Source organism: Trachypithecus francoisi, unplaced genomic scaffold (assembly GCF_009764315.1).
Source record: "Trachypithecus francoisi isolate TF-2019V2 unplaced genomic scaffold, Tfra_2.0 Lachesis_group16, whole genome shotgun sequence".
NCBI lineage: Eukaryota > Metazoa > Chordata > Mammalia > Primates > Cercopithecidae > Trachypithecus > Trachypithecus francoisi.
In genome coordinates this window covers 13,901,801-13,928,857 of record NW_022681461.1, presented here as the reverse complement: position 1 = coordinate 13,928,857, position 27,057 = coordinate 13,901,801, and the positions used below count along the sequence as shown (strand labels likewise).

The 27,057-nt window shown below is 36.4% G+C and overlaps 1 protein-coding gene across 3 annotated transcripts in view; it reads right to left on the bottom strand.

Moving 5' to 3' along the window:
• Positions 1–1,347: 1,347 nt before the first annotated feature.
• Positions 1,348–27,057, bottom strand: part of GKAP1 (G kinase anchoring protein 1) — an 83,162-nt gene continuing 57,452 nt past the window's right edge. For all 3 annotated transcript variants that reach the window (XM_033236965.1, XM_033236967.1, XM_033236966.1), the window contains 5 exons: positions 15,702–15,803; positions 10,529–10,592; positions 4,441–4,511; positions 3,858–3,935; positions 1,348–1,674 (listed from right to left, as the gene is read on the bottom strand). In XM_033236965.1, the coding sequence (XP_033092856.1) occupies positions 1,627–1,674; positions 3,858–3,935; positions 4,441–4,511; positions 10,529–10,592; positions 15,702–15,803 (363 nt within the window). In that variant the 3' untranslated portion in view covers positions 1,348–1,626. The remainder of the gene's footprint in view (positions 1,675–3,857; positions 3,936–4,440; positions 4,512–10,528; positions 10,593–15,701; positions 15,804–27,057) is intronic.

Sequence of the window (27,057 nt, the reverse complement as noted above, 5' to 3'; positions counted from 1 at the left end):
CCAGACTGGTCTTGAACTTCTGGGCTCAAGTGATCCTTCCACCTCAGCTTCCTAAAGTGTTGGGATTACAGGCATGAGCCACCAAACTCAGCTACCAATACTCTTTCTATTCCCAGTGAAGCATGTTATTGCTCTCAAGCCAAATTTTTTGTTTGTTTGCAATCTGTATACCTTTTATTTTTTTTCTTGCTTTACTGCATGAGGTAGGATCACCTATACGATACTGACATGGGGGAAGTGTGGAGATTAGACAACCTTGGCTTAGCCCTTATCTTATGGTGAAAGCATTCACAGACATTATTATTAGTTTTATAGAGACAGGGTTTCGCCATGTTGCCCGGCTGGTTACGAACTCCTGGGCTCAAACAATCCATCTGCCTCAACCTCCCAAAGTGCTGGGATTACAGGTGTGAGCCACTGCAACCGGCCCTAATTCTTTTCTTTCTTTGTCATCCAGGGTTCAATGGTAAGATCACAGCTTACTGCAGCCTTGACCTCCCAGACTCAAGTGATGCTCTCACCTGTGCCTCCTGTGCATAGTTGGGGCTACAGGCACGTGCCACCACGCCTGGCTAATTTTGTTTTTAGAGACAGGGTCTTACCATGTTGCCCAGGCTTGTCTCGAACTCCTGGGCTCAAGAGATCCTCCTACCTCTGCCTCCTAAAGTGCTGGGATTACAGACAGGAGCCACCATTCCCAGCCCACACACTGTTTTTAATTCTGCCTGCCTGGAATGCCTGTCAATAAATTTACAGAAAAAGTATCTACCCTCTAAAAGTTATTTCATGCAAGTTTTTTCAATCTCCAAACAATGTGATTTCATACTCTAGTATCTATGGTAATTATTTTTTGCTCTTGTTTTACCCACCCCCACCTTCTTTTTTTTTTTTTTTGAGACAGATTCTCTCTGTGTCGCCCAGCTCACTATAACCTCCGCCTCCCAGGTTCAAGCAATTCTCCTGCCTCAGCTTCCCGAGTAGCTGGGATTACAGGTGTGCACCACCATGCCTGGTTAATTTTTATATTTTTAGTAGAGATGGGGTTTCACCATGTTGGCCAGGCTGGCCCCAAACTCCTGGCCTCAAGTGATCTGCCCACCAAGGCCTCCCAAAGCGCTGGGATTACAGGTGTTAGCCACCGCACCTGGCCTACCCACTCCCACCTTCTATTTCCCCTAAGCATAAGCTACTTGAGGATATCAGCCATATTTCCTCTTGCATGTCCTGTGGGGTTTAGTGTGCAGAAAGTACTGAGAAAATATTCACTAAACTGAAAGGACCCAACTGACTGGCTATGCTGTAAGCAAAAATACTTTCATGTTTCTGAAACTTAACAAATCAAACGTATTAGTGGAAGAGTAAATTAATTTTATTGACTGATGAAAAACTAAAGTGATAAGAAGTATGGATAGTAAACAATAACCACTGAATTCTGCTGGAATTCTCTATTTCTTCTTTTTCACTTTAAGCCAAAAGAAATAAAATTATAGACCATTAGTGAACTAGTTGCTTTTAGTTCCTTCAACAAAAACTGCATAGTTTAGCAGTTGCACGGCATTAAATATATACAATTTTGCAAAATCCTGAAAGTTTTAAACTTTGTGTTGACTTCAAAGGCTAATTTAATCACCTACACTGGTCGGATTCAGAGTTTCTTTTCCCTTTTCTGCCACCCTGTAAAAAAAAAAAAATAGGGCAAATTATTTACGACATACCATTTTGGGGCCACTTCATTTAAAAAATATAGACCAAAGGCATCTTGGAGTATGAGAAGGAAGCAATTTCTTTTTTGATTTTGTTGTAAATTTGAGTCTACATACCGCTACATTATTTTAACATGGTTATTTTTTATAAATGGTTAAAGTCGGTTTTAGAAAAGTTACTTCTATTTGAATAAGAGTCGTGCCTTAGTAAGGTCACCGATATTTTATTTTTTTAGAACTCATTTTGACTATTCCAGAATTAAAGTTTTTGATCAATACTAAAATAAATGATACACTTAATTTGTTCCATATGATCAGTAAATTTAGTAATTCAGTTCATTACCTTTTGGGTAATTTAATTTATAGTTCAAGTTCTGTTGAGTTTTGCTCATATTAGCATTAGAAATTTGATTTTGTTCATTAGTGGATTGAAAACTAGGTTATGGTTTTCATATTTCTCAGTTGCATATATAAATTTATATTTAATTTGCTCCATATGAAACATCACTTATGGTATCTGACTTGAGCCAAGGAAAAGAAAAGGCAGCATAAAGGACAAGAAGAGTTTTACGTAAATATTTTAACATAACATAAACATAGTATTTTCTGTTTTAGTCTGATTTAAAAAGCAAATACTCATTGTAGGAATATGGAAAGTACAAACATGCAAAGAATAAAATTAAAATCATCAATAGCTACTCTACCCCCTTCAATTTAACCATAAATAATGGTTTGATGTATTTACCTTATAATAGTTGTATGTACAGTTTTTCCCATTTTTATAAACTATGGCAACGGTATCCAAACTTAGTTGATTATCAGAATTACCTAAGCAGTAATATTTTAGAATTCTGACATCTAGACTTTGCCCCACACCTATTTAATTGGCTAACAATCTTTAATTCAAAGTTTCCAAGTGATCCCAATGATCAGCCAAGTTCAGGAACCATTTTTTCTGTGGAAGTGCATCTCTCAAAGAGAGGTGGTTGTATCAGGGGCATATGGAGCCCAGGCTCATTAAATAATGATGGCAATTTCTCTTTCTTTCATTCTTTTTCTGACTGTAACTATTTCTATATCAACATTATAAAAGAAAATGAAACAATACTCGAGCATAAGAATGCTGTCATTCACTCGTGACCACATAAAAATTTTGCAAGATTTATTCAGAGAAAAACAGTATGAATAGGTTTTTTGGAACATGAGATGTGTAATGACAAGTATCAAAAACAAGATTTATTTCCTGTTAGCAGAAAAACAAAAATAAATTTAGCAAAAATATTTTTGGAAGTAGATACCCACTATACATAAAACTCCTACCATGCTTCTCGATGAGATTTCTTAAAAATCCAAAACAGCAAACACACAAGAATCCTTGTCAAGGTCTCCCAGGTAAAGGGAATTCTCCTTCTGGGACTGATTCAATTTTAAAGCCAGGGCTAATCAACTGCTATGTTCTCCACACCATCAGTGGCTTTTGAGCTTTTTTGGCTATGATTCCAGTTAATGTATTTTATATTATGATTTAGAAACACACATATATATACACACATAAATATATCACACACACACACACACACACACACACACAAAGCACTGGTATTTTTAATTGCTGCATCCTGGAACAAACTGCTCAATGCTAGCTTGTAAATGCAGAAGAAATGACAGAATTAGAAAATCACTATTTTGCAATCACAAAAAAAAGACACAAATATCAATGGATGCTAAAGCCACTAGGTGAAAAGGATATTCATACAATCTCAAAGTATCACCTCACATATTAATTACAAAAGGGAAAATATATATTTACAATGGAGATATCTGGAAGATATCGCTGCACCGAAGTGATCAACCTTATAAACAGGACAACTGTCCTTTTGTGCCTTTCCCCAGTATGATTCAATGGCATGCATGCTGTATCATCTATGTAGTACCAAAGATTTTCCTGAATTATGCTAGTTATTGCTGTATATACCAATGTCCAGAATAACTTTAACATCTTCTACATTGTAAATTATATGACCAATAACAAAATTATCAATATATTTAGTGAATAAATTTTGGCCTATGAATAAAATACTGCATTTATTCTACACAGTATCTACTCCAAGTGTATTATTTGCGATAAAAACACTTATAAATATAAAAGCATACCTGGTATTTGGCTAATTCTGCTTGTAATACTTTCACTTTAGATCTTTCTTGTTCTAATGCAGCATGAAGTGAAGTCACCTGTAACCAAATATTCAATAAGAAAAAGACATTTTGGGGTTTTTGGCAAATACTCTAATTCTTAACATATTCACAATGATAGGTTTTTGACAACTAAATGGATGAGTAACAGAGGAGAAACTCCCCTCATAATTTCCATTTGGTATTGTACACAGCTCTATATTAAAGATGGGGCAAACTGTCCTGAGAGAAGACAATAACCATGTGAAGGGGAGAAAAATCAAGCCCAGATACAGGGTAAGTTCTATCTGTCCTTTCTGTCTCCAAATTCATGGTTCATTAAAATACAACCTCATCATCCCCCATTCTTCAGTGGGAAGGACATACCTACCTCCTTTAGTGTTGTAAACAGAATCTTCATTCATGTGCTATTACATAATAATAAAGTATAATTTACGCTACTTCTTTACAGTGCTGATGGGCTGTATTTGTTTAGTGAAGTTTAATAATTCAAGACTAAAGACAGCTTAAGAAAACCAGCCACGTATGCTCCACAGTTCCTTACCTGAATAGTGAGCTCATTCTTGATACTTTGTGATTCATCAACTTGAAGAAGTATTTCTGCCTTATCTTTCACTGACAAAAAAGGAAAAACAGCAGTATAGATTTCCCAGTCACTCAAATACTTTAACAGTACTTCAGGGAACTAAGACATAGTAGTGCAATTAGAACAATGATTTCTTGTCATACTTAAAGAATGTACTTCTTGACCTTGCATAGCTCTTACTTTTCACTGGTAAATTCTTTTTTGTTTGTTTGTTTTACATTTTCACCAGTAAATTCTGATCATTATCACCACAGCATTTTTTTCTTAGAAATTTTACATTTTCTATGGTGTTAAAATATTTATTGCTGGGCATGGTGGCTCACACCTATAATCCCAGCACTTCGGGAGGCTGAGGTGGGCAGATCACTTGAAGCCAGAAGTTGGAGACCAGCCTGGCCAACATGGCGAAACTCTGTCTCTACTAAAAAATATTATACAAAAATTAGCCAGGTGTGGTGGCACATGCCTGTAATCCCAGCTACCTGGGAGGCTGAGGCATAAGGATCCCTTGAACTAGGGATGTGGTGGTTGCTGTGAGCCGAGATGGTGCCACTGCACTCCAGCCTGGGTGACAGAGTGAGACTCTGTCAATAAAAAAAATATGTATTCTTAACTGCATAAATATGATGCAAGATTAATTTTTACATCTACTCTAAATAGGACAAGGATACAAGAAAAAAAATTTACACATAGAAAACATTTTAAATACCTTGACTAATCTTAAAGCAAGATTTTAAAAACAATTACGGTAGCTCTCGCCTGTAATCCTAGCACTTTGGGAGACTGAGGCAGGCGGATTATCTGAGGTCAGGGGTTCGAAATCAGCCTGGCAAACATGGTGAAATCCTGTCTCTAGTAAAAATACAAAAATTAGCCGGGCACGGTGGTGCATTCCTGTAATCCCAGCTACTCAGGAGGCTGAGGCAGGAGAATCACTTGAACCCATGAGGAGGAGGTTGCAGTAAGCCAACATCATGCCACTGCACTCCAGCCTGCGTGACAGAGTGAGACTCGTCTCAAAATAAATAAAAACAACATAGAGTGCTTTTTTGTTGGATTGTTGGGGTGAGCAGACTATAATGCCAACAAAATAATTATTCTCTGACTTTTCATACCAATAAAGCAATGTCAACTAAATGTAGCTCATATGATCATAAATGGTCATATGACATGTGTGGTCTCTTAAAACTATTCATTTTTTTTTAGGGGCTTTTCTCTCTTGGTGGAAGCAAGATATCTATAGTTTGGCCCTATGTTTCCTAAGCTTCAGAAAGTTTCACATGGCTGAGAACTTCCGTAACTCATGGTAATGGCTAATGTATGAAAAACTAACTCCTCACTTTGAAAACAAATTAGGAGAGACTAGAGAGGTAAAATTGTAGTAAAATTAGCAAAGGAGGAAATGTTCAAATATATGAGTACTGATATCACCACAGCTCTGTCAATGTAAGATTGTAGTTCAAATTTATTTTCATAGTTTAGTATGATGAGATGAAACAACCTATCAAGAATCAATTCAGTCTCTCAAGAATCAACTTGGGAACTTTTACAAATTATGCTTTCTACTCCTCCATCCCCAGGATTATAAACACTTGCTAAAAACTAGTGATTTTAAATAGTTATGTAATATTTCAATTACAGTCAGTTATCCTATAATGCTTGTTTTGAAAACACAAATTTGTTTCAATGAGGTTGATGTATTAGGTAACAACCTGAACATATCACAAATTTTTTTTTTTTTTTTTTTTGAGACGGAGTCTCACTCTGTCACCCAGGCTGGAGTGCAGTGGCCGGATCTCAGCTCACTGCAAGCTCCGCCTCCCGGGTTCACGCCATTCTCCTGCCTCAGACTCCTGAGTAGCTGGGACTACTGGCGCCTGCCACCTCGCCCGGCTAGTTTTTTGTATTTTTAGTAGAGACGGGGTTTCACCGTGTTAGCCAGGATGGTCTCGATCTCCTGACCTCGTGATCCGCCCGTCTCGGCCTCCCAAAGTGCTGGGATTACAGGCTTGAGCCACTGCGCCCGGCCCATACCACAAATTTTCAATCCACTTAAGTACAATTTTATGAACAGAGAAAACCACACCCACATGTACTCCTTGAATATCTACCAGCTACCTTGGTTCACTGTGTGTTAGGAACCACACCCATCTGGTCTGACAACTTTCCATCCTTCCACCATGTAGCAGTAACACACAAGCTGTAACCCTTCTGAGACCTATTTCCCCACAAGCAAACTTTAGGTTTTCTTCAAGGTAAAGTGCTGTATTTATGTAATATTTATGTATTTAACCATTTTAACATGTGTAAAACTGTGTTACTGTTTTTATTAGTTTCCCATCTTTTTTTCATGTGTCACTGACAACGTTTTTAAGTGTTGTGCTTCTAACCTCCCTTTTTCTCATAAGTATTGTGGGTTTTTTTGTTTTTTTGAGACGGGTATATTAGTTCATTCTCACACTACCATAAACAACTGCCTGAGAATGGGTAATTTATAAAGAAAAGGTTTAATTGACTAATAGTTCCACATGGCTGGGGAGGCCTCAGGAAACTTAAATCACAGAAGAAGGCACCGCTTCACAGGGTGGCAGGAGAGAGAATAAGTGCTGAGCGAAGGGGGAAGCCTCTTATAACACCATCGGATCTTGTGAGAACTCACTATCATGAGAATAGCATGCGGGAAAGCACCCCATGATTCAATTATCTCCATCTCGTCCCACCCTTGACATGCGAGTATTACAATTCAAGGCGAGATTTGGGTGGAGACACAGAGCCAAACCTTATCAACAGGGTCTCACTCTGTTGCCCAGGCTGGAGTGCAGTGGCATGATTACAGCAGTCTCAGCCTCCTGGGCTCATGCAATCCTCTCACCTTAGCCTCCTAAGTAGCTGGGACCACAGGCATGCACCACTATGCCAGGCTAATTTTTGTTTTTTGTTTTTGTTTTGTTTTTTTGAGACAAAGTTTTGCCATGTTGCCCAGGCTGGTCTCAAACTCTTGGGCTCAAGCAATCCACCTGTCTCAACCTCCCAAAGCTGGGATTACAGGTGTGAGCCACCGTGCCTGGCCATCTTGTGTGCTTTTGCAGACTAGTGATTTTTAGGAACACATGCTGCATTATTACAGAACTGACCATATTTATATTTACATTATAAGTGTTACAAGTATTTTCACGTAATGATCCTATATAAAATTCTACTTGGATTACTTATACTATGGACACTGTTGTTACTGATAGAGATTCTTAATCTATTTTTGAGAGCTAGTTTTTATCTGTTAACTATCTCAATTTCCACAGTGTTTTATGAGGAGGAAATATTATTTTATTTTTACATATTTAGTATTTATACATCCAATACACAATGATACTCTTCATTTCTGCACTTAGAAATATATCTTCTAAATAACTTACTTTTTTATTTTCATAATTTTGTTCTTTAGAAGACCCACATGGAGATCAATGACATGCACAGGTCTAAATTAATCTCAGGATGTAGACATTTAAATGTCCAAATAATGTCTTTCCCCATAGTTTTTTTTTTTTTGAGACAAAGTCGCACTCTGTCAGCCAGGATGGAGTACAGTGGCATGATCTTGGCTTACTGCAACCTCCGCCTCCTGTGTTAAAGTGATTCTTGTGCCTCAGCCTCCCAAGTAGCTGGGATTATAGGCACACACCACCACACCTGGCTAATTTTTGTATTTTTAGTAGAAACAGGGTTTCACCATGTTGGCCAGGGTGGTCTTGAACTCCTAACCTCAGGTGAGGAACACCTCTGCCTCCCAAAGTGCTGGGATTACAGGCATAAGCCACTGCGCCTGGCCTCACCCCATAATTCTTTAACTTCTATTTGTAAAATAATTAAGTTATAAAAAACATAAGGTTGAATCTACTTCAAGAGTATTCATGTTTTGTTCAACTGGACGTGATTTCTGATTTTTACTCATTGTTTGACAACTATTTTGTAATACAGTTTAAATTTTGTTTGGACAGTTCTATTCCAAGTATAGTCATCCCTTGGTAAACAATTGCTTTCAGGACCTACCAAGGATACCAAAATCTAAAGATGCTCAAGTCCCTGATATAAAATGGTATATATCTGCATAAAACCTATGAATAGCCTTCTATATGCTTTAAATCATCTCCAGATTACCGGCTGGGTGCAGTGGCTCACGCCTGTAATCCCAGCACTTTGGAAGGCCAAGGCAGGAGGATCACGAGTTCAGGAGATCAAGACCATCCTGGCCAACATGGTGAAACCCCATCTCTACTAAAAATACAAAAAAATTAGCCGGGTGTGGTGGGGGGCTCCTGTAGTCCCAGCTACTCGGGAGGCTGAGGCAGGAGAATGGCGTGAACCCGGGAGGCAAAGCTTGCAGTGAGCTGAGATTGCGCCACTGTGCTCCAGTCTGGGCGACAGAGTGAGACTCCATCTCAAAAAAATAAATAAATAAAAATAAAACAAAATAAATCATCTCTAGATTACCTATAATACCTAATATGGCATAAATGCTATGTAAATAGCTGTTACACTGTATTGTTTAGGGAGTAATGACAAGAAAAAATTCTGCACATGTACAATTTCAAAAAATATATTTTTGATCCACAACTGACTGATCCACAGATGGGGAACCCACCGATATGGAGGGCTGACTGCACCTTCACAGCTGAAAACAATTTTTGGTATTTTTTCATTTTTCAAGGTGAATTTCACAATTTCTTAAGAGCTATACAATATTCACAGGAGCTACCTTTGGAGTTTCATTAGCATTTATTAATAGGAAAATTGTTGATTACATTTCATTTTGTCTATTCAGAGAAAGATTTTCTCCTTTATGTCTTAATCTCTGTTTCTTTTATGGTTTATAATTTCCTTTGCCTAAGTCTCATATTAAAAAATTAACATATATTTCCTTTTTTATTATGAATGGAAAATTTTCATAAAACTTTCAGGATAAATGTCACTAGGTATATACATAGTGAGAAATGCAACTGATTTGGTGGGCTTTTGTATATCAGCTTTACTAGTCTCATAACCTGTAATCATTTTTTGGATTGATTTCCTTGGCTTCCTGCTGGTAACCTCTTGTCAAAAGTTTACAGAGTAGCAGCAAAAGTATGAAGAGCAGTGATGAGGGGAGAAGGAAAGAAGGAAACAAAAAAGAAAACCTAAAGTGATGACAGACTGCCTCCTTCAAGAGCTGCAAAGCAGAATCCTAAGCAAATGTTAGGCTTGTTTTCCCTCTAAATATACTTCAGTAAGTTATAAGAGTTGAATTTTAAGAGTTTCTTTTACCCAGATAGTTATAAACTGGTATAAAACTAAGGTGCTGTAAGAGTGATCTAATAATAACTTTATGAGCAACTATCCAGCTTCTTTTTTTTTTTTTTTTTTTTCTTTTAGACAGTCTCACTCTGCTCCCCAGGCTGCAAGTACAGTGGCGCAATCTCGGTTCACTGCAACCTCTGCCTCCCGGGTTCACAATTCTCGTGCCTCAGTTTCTCAAGTAGCTGGGATTACAGATGTGCACCACCACATCTGGCTACTTTTTGTATTTTTAATAGAGATGGGCTTTCACCATGTTGGCCAGTCTGGTCTCAAACTCTTGGCCTCAAGTGATCTGCCCACCTTGGCCTCCCAAAGTGCTAGGATTACAGATGAGCCACCATGCCTGGCCAACTATCTAGCTTATATCACTCTGGGAAACCTTTCTACTTTGTTGAGTCCCTTTTTCAATTTTTTTTATTGGCACATAATAATCATATATATTTATAGGGTGCATGTGATATTTTGATACAGGCATACAAAGTGTACTGATCAAATAGGTATTTAGGATATCCAGTAATTCAAACATTTATCATTTCTTTGTGTGGAGGGCACTTCAAATCTTCTAGGCATTTTGAAATATACAAATTATTAACTATAGTAACCCTATTGTGCTACCAAACACTTTTGTTGAGTTGGTAAATCACACATTTGAAAAAGTACCTTCAGATATTATTTAAGATAAACTTTTAATTACAAAAATGTAAAATCCACTTACTTTCACCTTCCTGAAGCATTTTCAATAATTGTGCATTTCTTGCCTTTACTTCCTTATACTTTGCCTAATAGTCAAAGAAAAAAGATTTAGTTTTTTTAAAAGTAAGAGATAAAATAATTACTTACTGTCAACTTACAGAGCTCTGAATTCTAGGCTTGCTCAAAAATATAATTATTTTTTGAAACAAACAGGATGGAGGAAAATGTATTCAGAACTATCTACAACTTAAATTAAGTCCCTGGCACAATAATATGTATCAATATTATATGTGATTGAAAATTAAAGAAGAGAAGGATAAAAGTGGAGAAAACTCAATTTTCCTAAAGAATCTTCTTTTCTTCCTCAGATAAAACCCTTATACAATTCAAAATAGTTTAAATGAAAACCAAAAGGAAAATGAGCCACAGTTCTAAAGCAGTACTGTCCGGCAATATACTAGGACTTTCTACATCTGCTCTGTATTTGCTGCTGTCCAACATGCGACTACTGAAAGAACACTAGTAATGTGGCTGGTGTGACTGAGAAAAATTAATTTTTAAACTTTAAATTTAAAATGCGATAGACTTGTAGTGGATACTGAATTTTATAGGGCAGTTCTATACCTTCTCAGTTGAGGATTCACTAATCGTTTGTTACTTCACTGACTAAATAATCACTGTTATAATTTTTGGTTGGCATGAATTAGTACTTTATCCAAATATCTTTCAACTCTTTTTCAATTTCTTTTTCCAGATGGCTTCTTCTCACATTACATAATGATACAAGTATACATTTATGAACAAGAAGGATTGTGTTCCCACATTCGCATCCATATTTTAGGCAATTTTACCCCATGCTACCCTTATTCAACACATCTTATAACACTCTCTGTATCACTTATTTATTTACTTTTTTTTTTTTTTTGAGATGGAGTCTTGCTCTGCCACCCACGTTGGAGTGCAGTAGCGCTATCTCGGCTCACTGTAACCTTCGCCTCCTGGGTTCAAGCGATTTTCCTGCCTCAGCCTCCCTAGCAGCTGGTACTACAGGTGTGCACCACCATGCCTGGCTGATTTTTGTATTCTTAGTAGAGATGGGGTTTCACCATGTAGGCCAGGCTGGTCTTGAACTCCTGGCCTCAAGTGATCCACCCACTTTGGTCTCCCAAAGTGCTGGGATTACAGGCATGAGGACACTGCGCCCAGGCCTGAATCATTTACAAAGATTTAATACGTTAATACATTAGAGAAAACAATGCATTTAACATATATAGAAAAACAAAAACCTAAAGAAAACATTAATATAAGAAAAATCATTTTTTCCTCTCAACATATACATAGATATGTATAGAAGTTACCAGATTCAAATCTTTTTTTTTTTTTTTTTTTTTGAGACGGAGTCTCGCTCTGTCGCCCAGGCTGGAGTGCAGTGGCCGGATCTCAGCTCACTGCAAGCTCCACCTCCTGGGTTTACGCCATTCTCTCGCCTCAGCCTCCCGAGTAGCTGGGACTACAGGCGCCCGCCATCTCGCCCGGCTAATTTTTTGTATTTTTTTAGTAGAGATGGGGTTTCACCGTGTTAGCCAGGATGGTCTCGATCTCCTGACCTCGTGATCCGCCCGTCTCGGCCTCCCAAAGTGCTGGGATCAAATCTTTTTTAAAAAACAAATTAAAAAGTGTTTTAAGTCCAATAAAGATGGCTTTTACTAAATATTACTCTGTCCCTTAAATCACTGATGATAAGTAAATAATGTTTACTGAATAATACTGCAGTCAATACAATAAAACAAAGTAAGCGCCATGCTGAATATAAAGGTAGGAGGACTGCTGAGTAGCTCAGAAATGAACAAGGGAGACCAGTCAAATGGAAACATAAAAATATAACGGGGGAAAACACATATACTCAACTACAACTATATTTGCTATGAATATAGAAATAGTCATTGTGAATATGAAACTACACTCACTATGAAATTCCCACCCTCAGGGCTTCAACCTATGTTAGTATTTCACCAAACTATCTCTGGCTCAAGCCTTCGTTCAAGGTCCCGATCAGTCTTCATGGAGGTACCTCTTACTCAAGGTTTAGGGTCTAAAATATCTCACAAAGCAAAAATTGTAAATCAGCATGATTACCTGTGACAATTGTTTGCACTGCTTAAAAACTGCATATATAAAAATATAAATGTATAAAATACCACTAACATATAGCTTATAATAAAGAGCACATATGAAGTACATAACATTTTTGCTAGTATGTTTAATTTCATGACAGAGAGCATATAAAGTTGATAAAATTAAATACACATGTACTGTTGCTGCGCTGTGTCTAAAAAAAGTAGCCATTTAAAACGCAACATGTCCAAAATGAAATCTGTTAGTTCCCATTCCCCAAACCAATTAAAGATGTGCTCTTCCTCTTACACTCTATACTTATCCATTGTTTTAGCAGGTTGTCTTCACTCCAAGCCTCAGCAACATGCATTATCATCCCAAATATCTTCCCAATATCATCCCACAGCAGCTGCGTCATTTTACATTCCTACCAGCAGTGAACAGGTTCCAATTTCTCGACATCCTTGCCAGCACTTGTTATGTATACATTTTATTTTAAACCACAAATCTTAACTCCTCCCTTAGGCTTTCTTAAAAAGCGATTTTTAAATCTATTATTCATCTCAAGTATTCTTCTTTGACTAATATTAACTCACATAAAATTACTTATTCAATGACTGTAATGTGCCAGGTACCTAATAATCATCATGTCACTTCCCTTCTAAAGATCTTTAATGCTATTTTATTTTATTGAGATGGAGTCTTGCTCTGTCACCCAGGCTGGGGTGCATGGCGTCATCTTAGCTCACTGCAACCTCCGCCTTCTAGGTTCAAGCAATTCTCCTGCCTCAGCCTTCCAAGTAGCTGGGACTACAGGTGCGCGCCACCATGCCCGGCTAATGTTTTGCATTTTTAGTAGAGACGGGGTTTCACCGTGTTAGCCAGGATGGTCTTGATCTCCTGACCTCGTGATCCACCCGCCCTGGCCTCCCAAAGTGCTGGAATTACAGGTGTGAGCCACCGTGCCCGGCCTAATAACCTCTCTAAAATCCAAATGCCTTCGAATTCTGACCCCAACTCATACCTGCAATCTCAACTTCTAGTTTCCCATTTCTCTGAATGTCAGCCACAATGTACTTTCCATCATATTCCCATGCCTTTGTACACACAATTCTCTCTACCTGGAAAAATCATCTTTTCTATGAGATCCTTACCAATTTTTGATAGCAGCAACTCATTCATTCCTCTGTCTGTTCTTCTGAAGCACTCTGTCATATCCTACACTGTACTGCAACTATTTACATGTTTATCTTCCCCCATTAATCTATAAGCTTCTTGTTAACTCATCTTTGTATTCCCTGTGCCTAGTACAACAAAAACGAAGGGAAATGTAAATGAAAAGCTAAGGTAAATGAGTGGGTGCAGTCAAAAAAAGTTTTAGTAGGGATGATTCTTGAAAGGCATGAGTAGAAGAAGAAGGTAAATGTAAGAACCATCAGGGCTGGAACTTGATTTATTTTTTTTCACTACCACATACACAGGGTGCAAAAAGTATCTGGCACATTATAGGCACTCAATAAATAATTGTTGAGTGAATTTATATTAGTCAAAAAAGAATGATAGTTGATATGAATAACAGATTTAAAAAATGTTTTTTTTTTTTTTAAAAACCTAAGGGGAGAGGTAATATTTGTAGTTAAAAATACATTGTATACATCACAAGTGCTGGAAAGGATGTGGAGAAACTGGAACCCCTGTTCACTCCTGGTGGGAAGGTAAAATGACGTGGGTGCCATGGAAAGTTTGGCAGTTCCTCAAAAAGTTAAATGTGGAATTATATAATCCAGCAATTCCACTCTTAGGTGTGTACATACCCAAAAGAACTGAAAGCAAGGACTCAGATACTTATGCACCAGTAAACAAAATATATACACACAATGAAAAATTATTCAGCTATAATAAGGGATGAAATTCTGACACGTTACAACGTGGATGAACCTTAAAAACATTGTGCTAGGCCAGGCACAGTGGCTCACACCTGTAATCCCAACACCTTGAGAGGCCAAGGCGAGCGGATCATGAGGTCACGAGTTTGAGACCAGCCTGGTCAACATAGTGAAACCCTGTCTCTACTGAAAATGCAAAAATTAGCCAGGCATGGTGGTGCATGTCTGTAGTCCCAGCTACTCAGGAGGCTGAGGCAGGAGAATTGCTTGAACCTGGGAGGCAGAGGTTGTGGTGAGCCAAGATTGTGCCACTGCACTCCAGCCTGGGCAGCAGAGCAAGACTGTCTCACAAAACAAACAAACAAAAAACACATTATGCTAAGTGAATATGCCACACATAAGAGGATAAACACTGTATGATTCCACTTACATGAGGTATCTAGAATGGGCAAATTCATAGAAATTAGAGGTTACCAGGGTGTGGAAAATGAGAATAGGGAGTTCTTGGTGGGTAAGAGTTTCTGCCTGGGATGATGAAAAAGTTCTGGAAATAGACAGTGGTGATGGTTACACAATGCTGTGTAAAGATACTTAATGCCCCACTGCATTATACAGTTTAAATGGTTATATGTATTTTATAACAACAAAAATACATTTTATACTGTGTGTAAACTATACCACAATAAAGTTCATTTTTAAAAAACAAAATACGACCAGGCATGGTGGCTCATGCCTATAATCCCAGCACTTTAGGAAGCTGGGGTGGGTGGATCTCTTGAGGCCAGGAATTCATGACCAGACTGGCCAACACGGTGAAACCCTGTCTCTACTAAAAACACAAAAATTAACCAGGTATGGTGGCTCATGTCTGTAATCCCAGCTACTCAGGAGCCTGAGGCAGGAGAATCACTTGAACCAAGGCAGAGGTTGCACTGAGCTGAGATCATGCCATTGCACTCCAGCCTGGGCAACAGAATGAGACTCAAAACACAACAACAACAACAACAAATAAATAAATAAATAAATAAATAATCAATCATTCAGATTTTAAACCATTAATCAAAGAGTTTAAGAACATAAAAAATAGAATGACTATTCCCATGAATTGCATATTAAACATATTTACATATAAGAAAAACAAAATACGAAAATGTATAGAATTATTTTCTTTAGCAATAGTAAATGGACACAAACCTCCCATTGAGTGATTACATTTTTCAGCTTCTGGATTTCAGCATCTTTCCTTTCTAGCTCTAACTTTAGTCTTTCAATTCTTCCGTCTTTCAGAACCACTTCCTGAAAAGAGAGAAACAACATTTTAGGACTTTGATTATTCTGCTAATCCTGGTTTGTAATATTCCTTTGTGAAAAGTTTAAGAGCAAAAATTCTGACCTTAATTTTCTGAGGCCATCTTATGCTGCTGACTACATTTCCATTTTCACTCAATTATATAATCTTAATATATACAATGCAAGCAAGGAAGTATTTATAATTAACCCAAACATACTGACAAACAATATCAGGGCTTTCAAAGGATATTTCTATCCTGGAACAAACATATTAAAAGTGCTCTGTGACAAGTTGTTGTTATTAGTCTATCTTAAAAATTCAAAAATTCAAAAAATGACTAAAAATACAAAATAAATAAAAAATATAAAAAATAAAATAAATAGCTTTTCTCTATATTAGCAATTAACAGGTAGAAGGCATAACTAGAAAAATAATTTCCTCACAACAGCAAGAAAAACTAACCAGAAGAATAACACTAAGAAGTGATTAGGACCAACACTAAGAAAATTATAAAATCTTGAAAATGACACAAAGTTTGGTTTGTAAATAGGAAGGCTACAGGTTACTTTGTAAGTTCAATTAACATTTCAATAGAAATTCCAATAGGATGTTGTTCTTTGGAACTTATAAAGATAGTAAAGACTTCATCTGGGAGAATTCAGGATGGAAGCAAACAAAAAGTTAATCTGATGAAGAAAGATTTGCCTATCAATTATATAAGGCAAAATAAATAAAATCATGGCACCTAGGTTGACAGAACAATGTACCAGAAAACAAAGTCCAGAAAGAGACTTGAGATATAAGAGTTTATTGTAAGTAAGGACGATACTTTTAAAAAGTGAGAAAATGCTGAATTACAGAATAATGGTAGGTTATAGGACAAATGGCTAACTGGGAAAAATCAGGTTAAATCGCTGTCATCTTGCACCATATACCAAAATAAACAAATTTAGTGTAAAAAAAAAATCACCCCAAAGTCATACTTTTGATGAGAATATAAATGGTTCTGTTTATCTAAGGAGTAATGTGGCAACATCAACGTAGTACCCTACAAATACTCACTGAGCATCTAACTTCTAGGAGCTGGGTACACCATGGTGAACCAAACCGAAAAGATTCTGTGCTTCTTTTCTAGATTAGTAAAGCTCTTTAAAGTGGTGACACTTAAATTGAACCTTGTGTGATGGGTAGGAATTGGCTAAGTAAAAAGGGGAAGTGAGAGCTTTCCAGGTAGAAAGAACAGTATGTTTAAAGGCCTTGCAGGAAGGAAGGGCCTGGAGAATTTGAAGAAAAAAATAAGCCAGTATGGTAAGATAGTGAGGGGGAAGATGGTCCAAGATGACTTTGGAAAAGCCAGTAGAGACCTGATCCTGGAGGACCTTGTAAGCCATAAGAACAGTCTGCACATTATTCTGAATAAAACAGAAAGCAGTGAAGGAGGACTGCTAGGTTAGATTTGACTGTGTGAGACTTATGTTTGTAAAGGATCCCTTTTCATGCTGTGTGGAAACGAAATGGAGTGAGGTAAGACAGGTAGAAAGATCCTTTAATTGCTACTATAACCCCAGGTCAAACAAGATTATGCTTTGGATTAGGGTGAAAGCAGTATAAATACAGAGAAGTATATCTGAGAAATAATTTGGAGGTAGCATTTGATGAAAGGTTGAAAGAATGTGGCAGGTGAGGAAGAAGATGGACACTGCAATCTAAGTTTCTAGTTTAAGTAATGAGGTGAGTAGGTCAAAATTAGAAATATACTACTATTAAGTTCCAGAATCTCACTTTTACAAATTTATTTCCAAAAGATAAATGAGGTAGCGAAGTATCTATGAAAAGTGTTCATTGTAGATTTATCACAACACAAAACTGGACATCAATTTAAATGCCAAACAACAGGATATAGGTTAAATATATAGTAAATTCAACAACTGAAAACTAAGTCACTAAAAATGCTGATATAGAGCTATAAAATAATATCTGCATGATTCCAAAATTGTAGTATGTGCAAAGAAAAAATTCTGGAAGAATATACACCAAAACTTTAAATTATAACTGTGTGAACATGGGATTATGAAAGATTTTACAATATATTGTTTAAAATTTCCTTTTATCAAAATTATTTTATACTGAGTAAATAATCATGGAATAATACTGTTTTACTTTTGAATAAAAATAAACCATTACGTATTTTTAGAAATCTTGATGAATATGATTATCTTTGAATAAGAAGCCCTTCTGAAATTCATATAAAAAAAAGAGGAAAAATGGAAAAGATTGATAGATGTGATTTGATGAAAGATATCAGAAAAAAAAACTCTAACAAAATAAAAAGGTAAAGGAAAAACAGAAAATGCAACCAATATGATAGACATATGACCAACAAACATGAAAAAAAGTACAATCTCGCTAGTAAGCAAATCCAGGTTTTATCAAACTAGTACTTTTTTTTTTCTTCTTCTTGAGACAAAGTCTCGATCTTATCTCCCAGGCTAGAATACAGTGGTGTGATCTCAGCTCACTGCAACCTCGCCTCCCGGGTTCAAGCAATTTTCCTGCCTCAGTCTCCCAAGTAGCTGGGATTACAGGTGCCTGCCACCACTCCTGGCTGATTTTTGTATTTTTAGTAGAGACAGGGTTTCACCATGTTGGCCAGGCTGGTCTTGAACTCCTGATCTCAGGCGATCCACCTGCCTCAGCCTCCCAAGGTGCTGGGATTACAGGCGTGACCCACCTCACCAGGCCAAACTGGTACATTAAAAAAATTTTTTTTCTTAGTATAAGTAATCAGAGGCAATTTACCTATAAACTGAAATTATTCCATGTATAAGAATTAATGTCCCAGGCACAGTGGCTCACGCCTGTAATCTCAGCACTCTGGGAGGCAGAGGTGAGCAGATCACCTGAGGTCGGGAGTTTGAGACCAGCCTGGCCAACATGGTGACCCTCTACTAAAAATACACAAACTAGCTGGGGGTGGTGGCACATGCCTATAATCCCAGATACTCGAGAGGCTGAGGCACAGGGATGGCTTGAACCTGAAGGGCAAAGGTTGCAGTGCCCTGAGATTGCGCTACTGCACTCCACCCTGGGCGACAGAGTGAGACTCCATCTCAAAAACAAAAATTAAAAAAAAAAACCAATGTCCTGAAATGCTCACCATTTGCGTTTAACTGAAAAAGTGGTCCATCTAACAGTTTCTGCACTGATGAGGGAAAAAGTATATATCCATAGAAAAAGTAAGACCACACTAAAATATCAGTACCCTAGCTGGTTTCTCTAGGTGAGAATGAGATTAGGGTCATTTTTCTCCCACTACAACTGAAAATTGGGGATGATAATGATACCTACCAACTTCATAGTTAGTTGTTAATAATCAAATGAGATCATACAATTTAAGTACTTAACACAGTGTCTGGAATATACATAGCAAACCCTCAAATATTTATTTTTGCCATTATCATTTCTTCATTTTACTTATCAGTAGTTTCCAAAATTTCTACAAGAGATATTACTTTTTAAAACAAAGTCGTATTGTTTTAATGTATACTTTTTAATGAAGTCCTACATTTCAATAAAAACCTTTTAAAAAGTATCTTCTAAGTAGAAAATATTATACTAAAATGAGGATGAAAAGATGTACAAGATAAAGCCTATGCCTACAAGGGATCTGTAATCTATTAAAAATGACAGGGAAAATGTGTGATGTGAAATGTGCCATAAGAAAAACAAAATGCTATGGGGTATAGAAAAAGGAAAATTATATCCAGGTTTTCTGTGTCTCGGGTTTGGGGTTCGGCTGAGGCAGTGAGAGAGAGCTTCTGGGAGGAGATGGCATGTGAAATGAATGAAATGAACCTTGAATAAAGCTGGGACGCACCCAGCATTCTGTGATAGGAGTGGTCTACTCCAGCTAGAAGAAAAATTGGAAGAGTACAAACAGCTAAAGATAATTAAGGATATCCTGTATAACAAGGTTTTCAAACTTATTTGACAGTGCCCTATGATAGGAATGTTTTACACAGACACACAGACACATGCACACATAGAAACAACTTTCACAAAATATAAATAGGTGTCACATACTCTGACATTTTCTCCTTTCCCATTTTTTGGTAGCAACCTACTAAATTGATTTTAGGACCTACTGAATGGGTTGGGAAACTCAGTTTGAAAAGCATAGCCTAAGGACTTTAGGTGTCAGGTCAAGGACACTGTACTTAATTCAACAGACACTGAAGTTTAAGGGCACAGCATGGCATGATGGAAGTAAAGATTTATAAAAAGGCATTTGTTAGCAGGGTGTAACACATTATCTGGCATTAAAGGCAAGAAGCATAAAGATTGGTTAGATTACTGAAATAATGCCAGTAAGAGATAATGAGAGCCTAAATTAGAGAATGTTGGTAAAAATGGAAACAGATAGATCTGAAAAATATTTCAAAGATTTAAAACTTTAAAAATCTTGAAAAACAGAAAAGTGAAAAAACAAAAAACAAACAAACAAAAAAAAACACTGTAGAATCTGGATACCTAGGTAAAATGAGGAAACCAAAAACTGAAATGACAGAAGTCAAGCCAAATGCTTCGTGTGGAGAGGAAGATGATGAGCCTGGGTTTGAACACAGTGAGAGTAAAGTATGCATCAAACAACAGGATGGAATATGCCACAAAGATAATTAATAAAACAGAGCCCCAAAGGCCACAAGAGGGGACGGGATCAGGGATGACTGATCTACCTAGCGCTGGTGCAGTTGTGGAGAAATTAGTAAGCTCACATCCTGCTGCTAGAAGACAGTATGTTGAATGCACCAAGAGCAACACAGAAGCTTATATCCTTTGATTCAATTACTATCTAAAACAATCTACTCCAAGGAAACAATTCACCAAAATATTAAATGTATGATCAGTGAATATCAAGCCATCAATTCTAAACAATGTTCAATAATAGGGCAAGTACCAAGCAACTTACAGCATGTTGATGTGGCAGGATATAACACCTGGTTTACAAAAGGGGTTAGAAAACTAGATTCATTATTGTTAAAATTATTTTAAAATACCTATGCATCTAGGCAGTTTCCTAGAAAAACACTATTAACAAATGAAACTAGGCTGGGCATGGTGGCTCATGCCCATAATCTCAGCAATTTGTGAGGCTGAGGTGGGCAGATCACTTGAGGTCAGGAGTTCGAGACCAGCCTGGCCAACATAGCAAAACCCTGTCTCTAGTTTAAAAAAAAAAAAAAAAAAAAACAAAAAATTAGCTGGGCATGGTGATGCATGCCAGTAATCCCAGCTACTTGGGAGGGTGAGGCAGAAGCATTGCTCGAACCCAGGAGGTGAAGGTTGTACTGAGCCAAAAGAGTGCTACAGAACTCCCGCCAGGTGACAGAGTGAGACTCCGTCTCAAAAAAAAAAAAAAAAAAAAAAAAAAAAAAAACTACATGTCATGTTAAGAATGACAGTCTTAGGGTTGATTTACTTTTCACTTTTAAAAATGCCTAGTATATCAATGTATGCACAGCTAAAAAGGATTTTAACCTTGGAAAGCAGAAGAGTTTTCTTTCTCTGAGAAAGAAGCACAATGGGTAGAGGAAAGAGGTATACACAGAGAGAGAAGTGGATAATTCTTTAAATGGCATGAATCCTCTTTTCTCTCCTTTACACTTAATGAAATGCTATGAAAAAATTCTAATTTTTTCACTTAGGAAAAACTTCACATATGCAAAAGAATTTTATGTATGACACATTAGGTAAAAAGAAAAATAAACCAAAAAGCAGATTAAGAATTTGACATTACCAATACCTTACAAATACCATATGTCTCTCTCCAATCACACCCCTTTTCCCTCCTCTCCTGAGGATATCCATGATTACAGATTCTGTCATTCTTTTCCTTTGTTAAAGTCTTTTACTACATGTATATGAAGCCCTGAATAATGTATTACATTTCTATTTTTAATTTTTATTTATTTTTTTGAGACAGGGTCTTGCTTCAATGACCAGGTTGAAAGACAGTGGCATGATCACAGCTCCCTGCAGCCTTGACTTAACAGGTTCAATCAATCCTCCCACCTCAGCCTTCTGAGTAGCTGAGACTATAGGTGCATGCCAACACACCTGGATAATTTTTTTTTTGTAGAGACAGGGCTATTTAAAAAAATTTATATGAATGTCATCAAATTATTATTTGGTGACCTGTGTTTTTCATTAAATGCTATGCTCTTGATATGCATCCATGTTGCTATGTATAACTACAACTTACTTCTCTTATTCTTTTGCTATTACAAACAACTGAGTTTTGAACACTTTTTTGGACATGTCTTCAAGGTTTAATCTAGGCATAGAATTTCTAGAACATAACGTCATGCCCATTATCTTCAACTTTAAAAGTGGATGCCAAATTGTTTTCCAAAATGGTTATACCAATTTACATTCCCACTAGTGGTATGTTAATGCTGTTCTATATCCTTACTAATAATTAGTAGTCTTTACCTTCCTTTGGTTTTTTCCTAGGCACTGCAGTGAAATTAATATTACTGTAATAAACTTTGCTTTCTGCTCAAAAACCTTCAAAAATTCTTTAATGTCTGCTGACTAAATTATGAACCAGCCTTTAAATTTGCTACAATCTTTTCCAACTTAACTTACCAAATTTATACTACATTCCTCTATAAACCTTCTATTTTAATGAAACTGGTTTATACTTCATTACCTCCATACTTTTACTCAAGGCATCCCAGTTTCTACTTCATCTCTGCATGTTCAAATTCTATTGTCTTTATAGAATGGCTGAATGGATTAAGAAATAAGACCCAACGATCTGTTGCCTACAAGAAACACATTTCACCTATGAAGACATACATAGACTGAAAATAAAGGGAAGAAAAAAGATATTCCATGACAAGGGAAACCAAAAAAGAGCAGAAGTAGCTATATTAATATCAGACAAAATAGATTTCAAGACAAGAACTATAAGAAGAAACAAAGAAGGTCACTATATAAAGATAAAGGGGTCAGTTCAGCAAGAGGATATAACAATTTTAAATACATATACACCCAACACTGGAGCACTCAGATATATAAAGCAAATTTTATTAGAGCTAAAGAGAGAGACGGGCCCCAATACAATAATAGCTGGTGATTTCAACACTCCACTTTCAGCACTGGACAGATCTTTTAGAAACAAAATCAACAAAGAAACACTGGACTTAACCTGCACTATAAACCAAAAGGACCAATAGATATTGACAGAACTTTTCATCCAACAGCTGCAGAATACACATTCTTTTCTTCAATACACAGATAATTCTCAAGGATAGACCCTATGTTAGGTCACAAAACAAGTCCTAAAACATCCAAAAAATTGAAATAATATCAAGCATCTTTTCTGACCACAATGAAATAAAACTACAAATCAAGGACAAAAGGAATTTTAGAAACTATACAAATACATGGAAATTAAACAATATCCTCCTGAACGATCAGTGGCTCAACAAAGAAATTAGGAAGGAAACTGAAACATTTCTTGAAACAAATGCTAATGGAAAACACACCAAAAGCTGTGGGATACAATAAAGGCAGTACTAAGAGGAAAATTTATAGCTATAAGTGCCTACATCAAAAAAGAAGAAAAACTTCAAATAACCTAACAATTAATGTTAAAGAACTAGAAAAGCAAGAGCAAACCAAACACAAAATTTGAAGAAAAGAAATAAACATCAGAGCAGAAATAAATGAAACTAAAATGAAATCAATATAAAAGAAATAAATGAAACTGAAATGAAGAATCCAAAAGTTGATTTTTTGAAAAATTAAAAATTGAAAAAAAATTAAAAATTAAAACAAAAAAAAAGAAAAATTAAAATTGACAAACCTTTAACCACATCAAGAAAAAGAGAAGTTCCAAATAAAACAGAGATTTAAAAAAGGGACATTACAACTAATACTACAGAAATTCAAAGGATCATTAGTGGCTACTCTGAGCAACTATATGCCAATAAATTGAAAGATCTAGAGGAAATGGACAAATTCCTAGACACATACAACCTACCAAGATTGAACCATGAAGAAACCCAAAATCTGAACAGACCAATAATAAGATTGAAGCCATAATAAAAAGTCTTCCAATAAAGAAAAGCCCAGGATCCAATGGCTTTACTGCTGAATTCTACCAAACACTTAAGGAATTAATACAAATCCTACTCAAACTATTTTGAGAAAAGACGAGGAGGGAATACTTCCAAACTCCTTCTATGAGGCCCTGATACCAAAACCAGACAAAGAAACATCAAAAAAAGAAAACTAGAGGCCAATATCTGATGAATATCGATGCAAAAAATCCTGAAAAAAATACTGAATTCAAGAACAGACTGAAAAGATCATTCATTATGACCAACTGGGATTTATCCCAGGAATGCAAGGCTGGTTCAATATATATAAATCAATACATCACATCAACAGAATGAAGGACAAAAACCACATGATCATTTCAACTGATGCTGAAAAAGCATTTGATAAAATTCAACATCCTTTCACAATAAAAACCGTCAAAAAACTGGGTATAGAAGGAACATATCTCAACATAATAAAAGCCATACACAATAAACCCACAGCAAGTAATATACTGGATGGGGAAAAACTGAAAGCCTTTCCTCTAAGATCTAGAACAAGACAAGGATGCCCACTTTCACCCTGTTATTCATTGTAGTACAGGAAGTCCTAGCTAGCGCAATCAGACAAGAAAAAGAAAGGGCATCTAAATTGGAAAGGAAGAAGTCAAATTATTCTTGTTTGCAGATGATATCACTTTATATTTGGAAAAACCTAAACGCTCCACAAAAATACTATTAGAACTGATAAACTTAGTAAAGTGGTAGGATACAAAATCAACCTTGAAAAATCAGTAGCATTTCTACAGGCCACAGAGAACAATCTGAAAAAAAATAAAAAAATGCAATCCCATTTACAATAGCCATAAATAAAAGTAAATACCTAGGAATTAACTAAACAAAATCTCTATAATGAAAACTATAAAACACCGATGAATGAAACTGAAGAAGAGATGACAAAATGGAAAGATATTCCATGTTCATGGGTTAGAAGAATCAATATTGTTAAAATGTCCATACCACCCAAAGCAATCTACAGATTCAATGTAATCCCTATCAAAATACCAATGACATTCTTCACAGAAATAGAAAAAACAATCCTAAAATATACATGAAACCACAAAAGACACAGAATAGCCAAAGATATCTTAAGCAAAAAGAAGAAAACTGAAAGAATCATGTTACCTGACTTCAAATTATACTACAGAGCTATAGTAACCAAATACCAAGGTACTGGCATAAACACACACACACATAGACCACTGGAACAGAACAGAGAACCCAGAAACAAATCCACACACCTACAGTGAACTCATTTTTGGCAAAGGTGTCAAGAACATACACTGGGGAAAAATGTCTATTCAATAAATGGTGCTAGGAAAATTGGATATCCATATGCAGAAGAATAAAACTAGACACCTATCTCTTCCAAAAATCAAATAAAACTGGAGTTGCCACATGATCCCACAATCCTGCTGGATATATACCCAAAAGAAAGGAAATCAGTATACTGAAGAGATATCTGCACTCCCATGTTTATCACAGCACTGTTTATAATAGCCAAGATTTGGAAGCAACCTAAGTGCACATCAACACATGAATGAATAAAGAAAATGTGGTATTTATACATGATGGAGTACTCTTTATCCATAAAAAAATTGTTATTTGCAACAACATGGGTGGAACTGGAGGTCATACGCTAAGTGAAATAAGCCAGGCACAGAAAGGCAAACATCACATGTTCTCACTTATTTGTGAGATCTAAAATTCAGAACAACTGAACTAATGGAGTTACAAAGTAGAAGGATGGTTTCTAGAGGCTGGGAAAGGCAGTGAGGGGGTGGGCAGGAGGTAAGGATAGTTAATCTGTACCAAAAAATTAGAAAGAATGAATAAGACCTAATATGTGATAGCACAACAGGGTGACTAGACAATAATTTAATTGTACATTTAAAAATAACTAAAATAGCATAATTGGATTGTTTGTAACACAAAGGATAAATGCTTACAAGATGTGCTTATGTAAGCATTGCATGCCTGTATCAAAATATCTCCTGGAACCCATAAATACATACACCTACTATGTAGCCACAAAAAATAATTAAAAAAAAAAAAAACACACACAAAGAAAACCCAAATCCTACTCTAAGTTCCTAATTCAAATGCTATTTTCTCCTCACAAAGCCATCTCTGATCCCCTTTCCTGTGAATTACTATAGCATTTTAACAGTGTATCTTTTCTGGGGCTCACCATTTTTTGCTTGTACAAAAATAATTATCTATTAAGTACATACTGGTGGAAAACATGTTCTGCTCAACATTTTAAATCATAATCTATAACTTCCCTAGTAGTGTAAGAATGGCAGGTAATTTCATCCCAATGTAATACAATTGATAAAACTGTTTGATTTCAAAGTCTGTTCTCTTTCCACTATGTCACACTATCACTTTGGTTTTATATCATACTGCTACTTAATTATTTAAAAGTGTTAATATCAAGTTATATACCCAACTTTGTTCTATAAAGGCCTTGAGGAACCTAATTATGTGCTGAAATATACAAATATCATTCCTTCTATCCAAAAATGATCTCAGGTGGCTTTAAAAATTAAGAAGATACTACAAAGGGGAAAATCATAATGAAAAAGGAAAACCATAATCAATGAAAAAAGAAGAAGTGAATACACTAACCGTAAAAGTTAATTAACATGGTTGCTTGGTGATATGGTTTGGCTCTACCCCCACCCAAATCTCATCTTGAATTATAATAATCCCCAAGTGTCAAGGTGGAACCAGGTGGAGAGGGCGGTTTCCCCCATACTGTTCTTCGGTTAGTGAGTTCTCATAAGATCTGATGGTTTTATAAGGGGATTCCCCTCTTTGCTCAGCACTCATTCTCTCTTCTGCCATCCTGTGAAGAGGTGCCTCACACCATGATTGTAAGCCTCCTGAGGCCTCCCTAGCCATACAGAACTGTGAGTCAAATCTCTTTTCTTTATAAATTACCCAATCTCGGGTATTTCTTCACAGCAGTATGTGAACGGACTAATACAGTCAATTGGTACCACAGAGAGTCAGGGGCTGCTATAAAGATACCTGAAAATGTGGATGTGACTTTGGAACTGGGTAATAGGCAGAGGCTGGAACACTT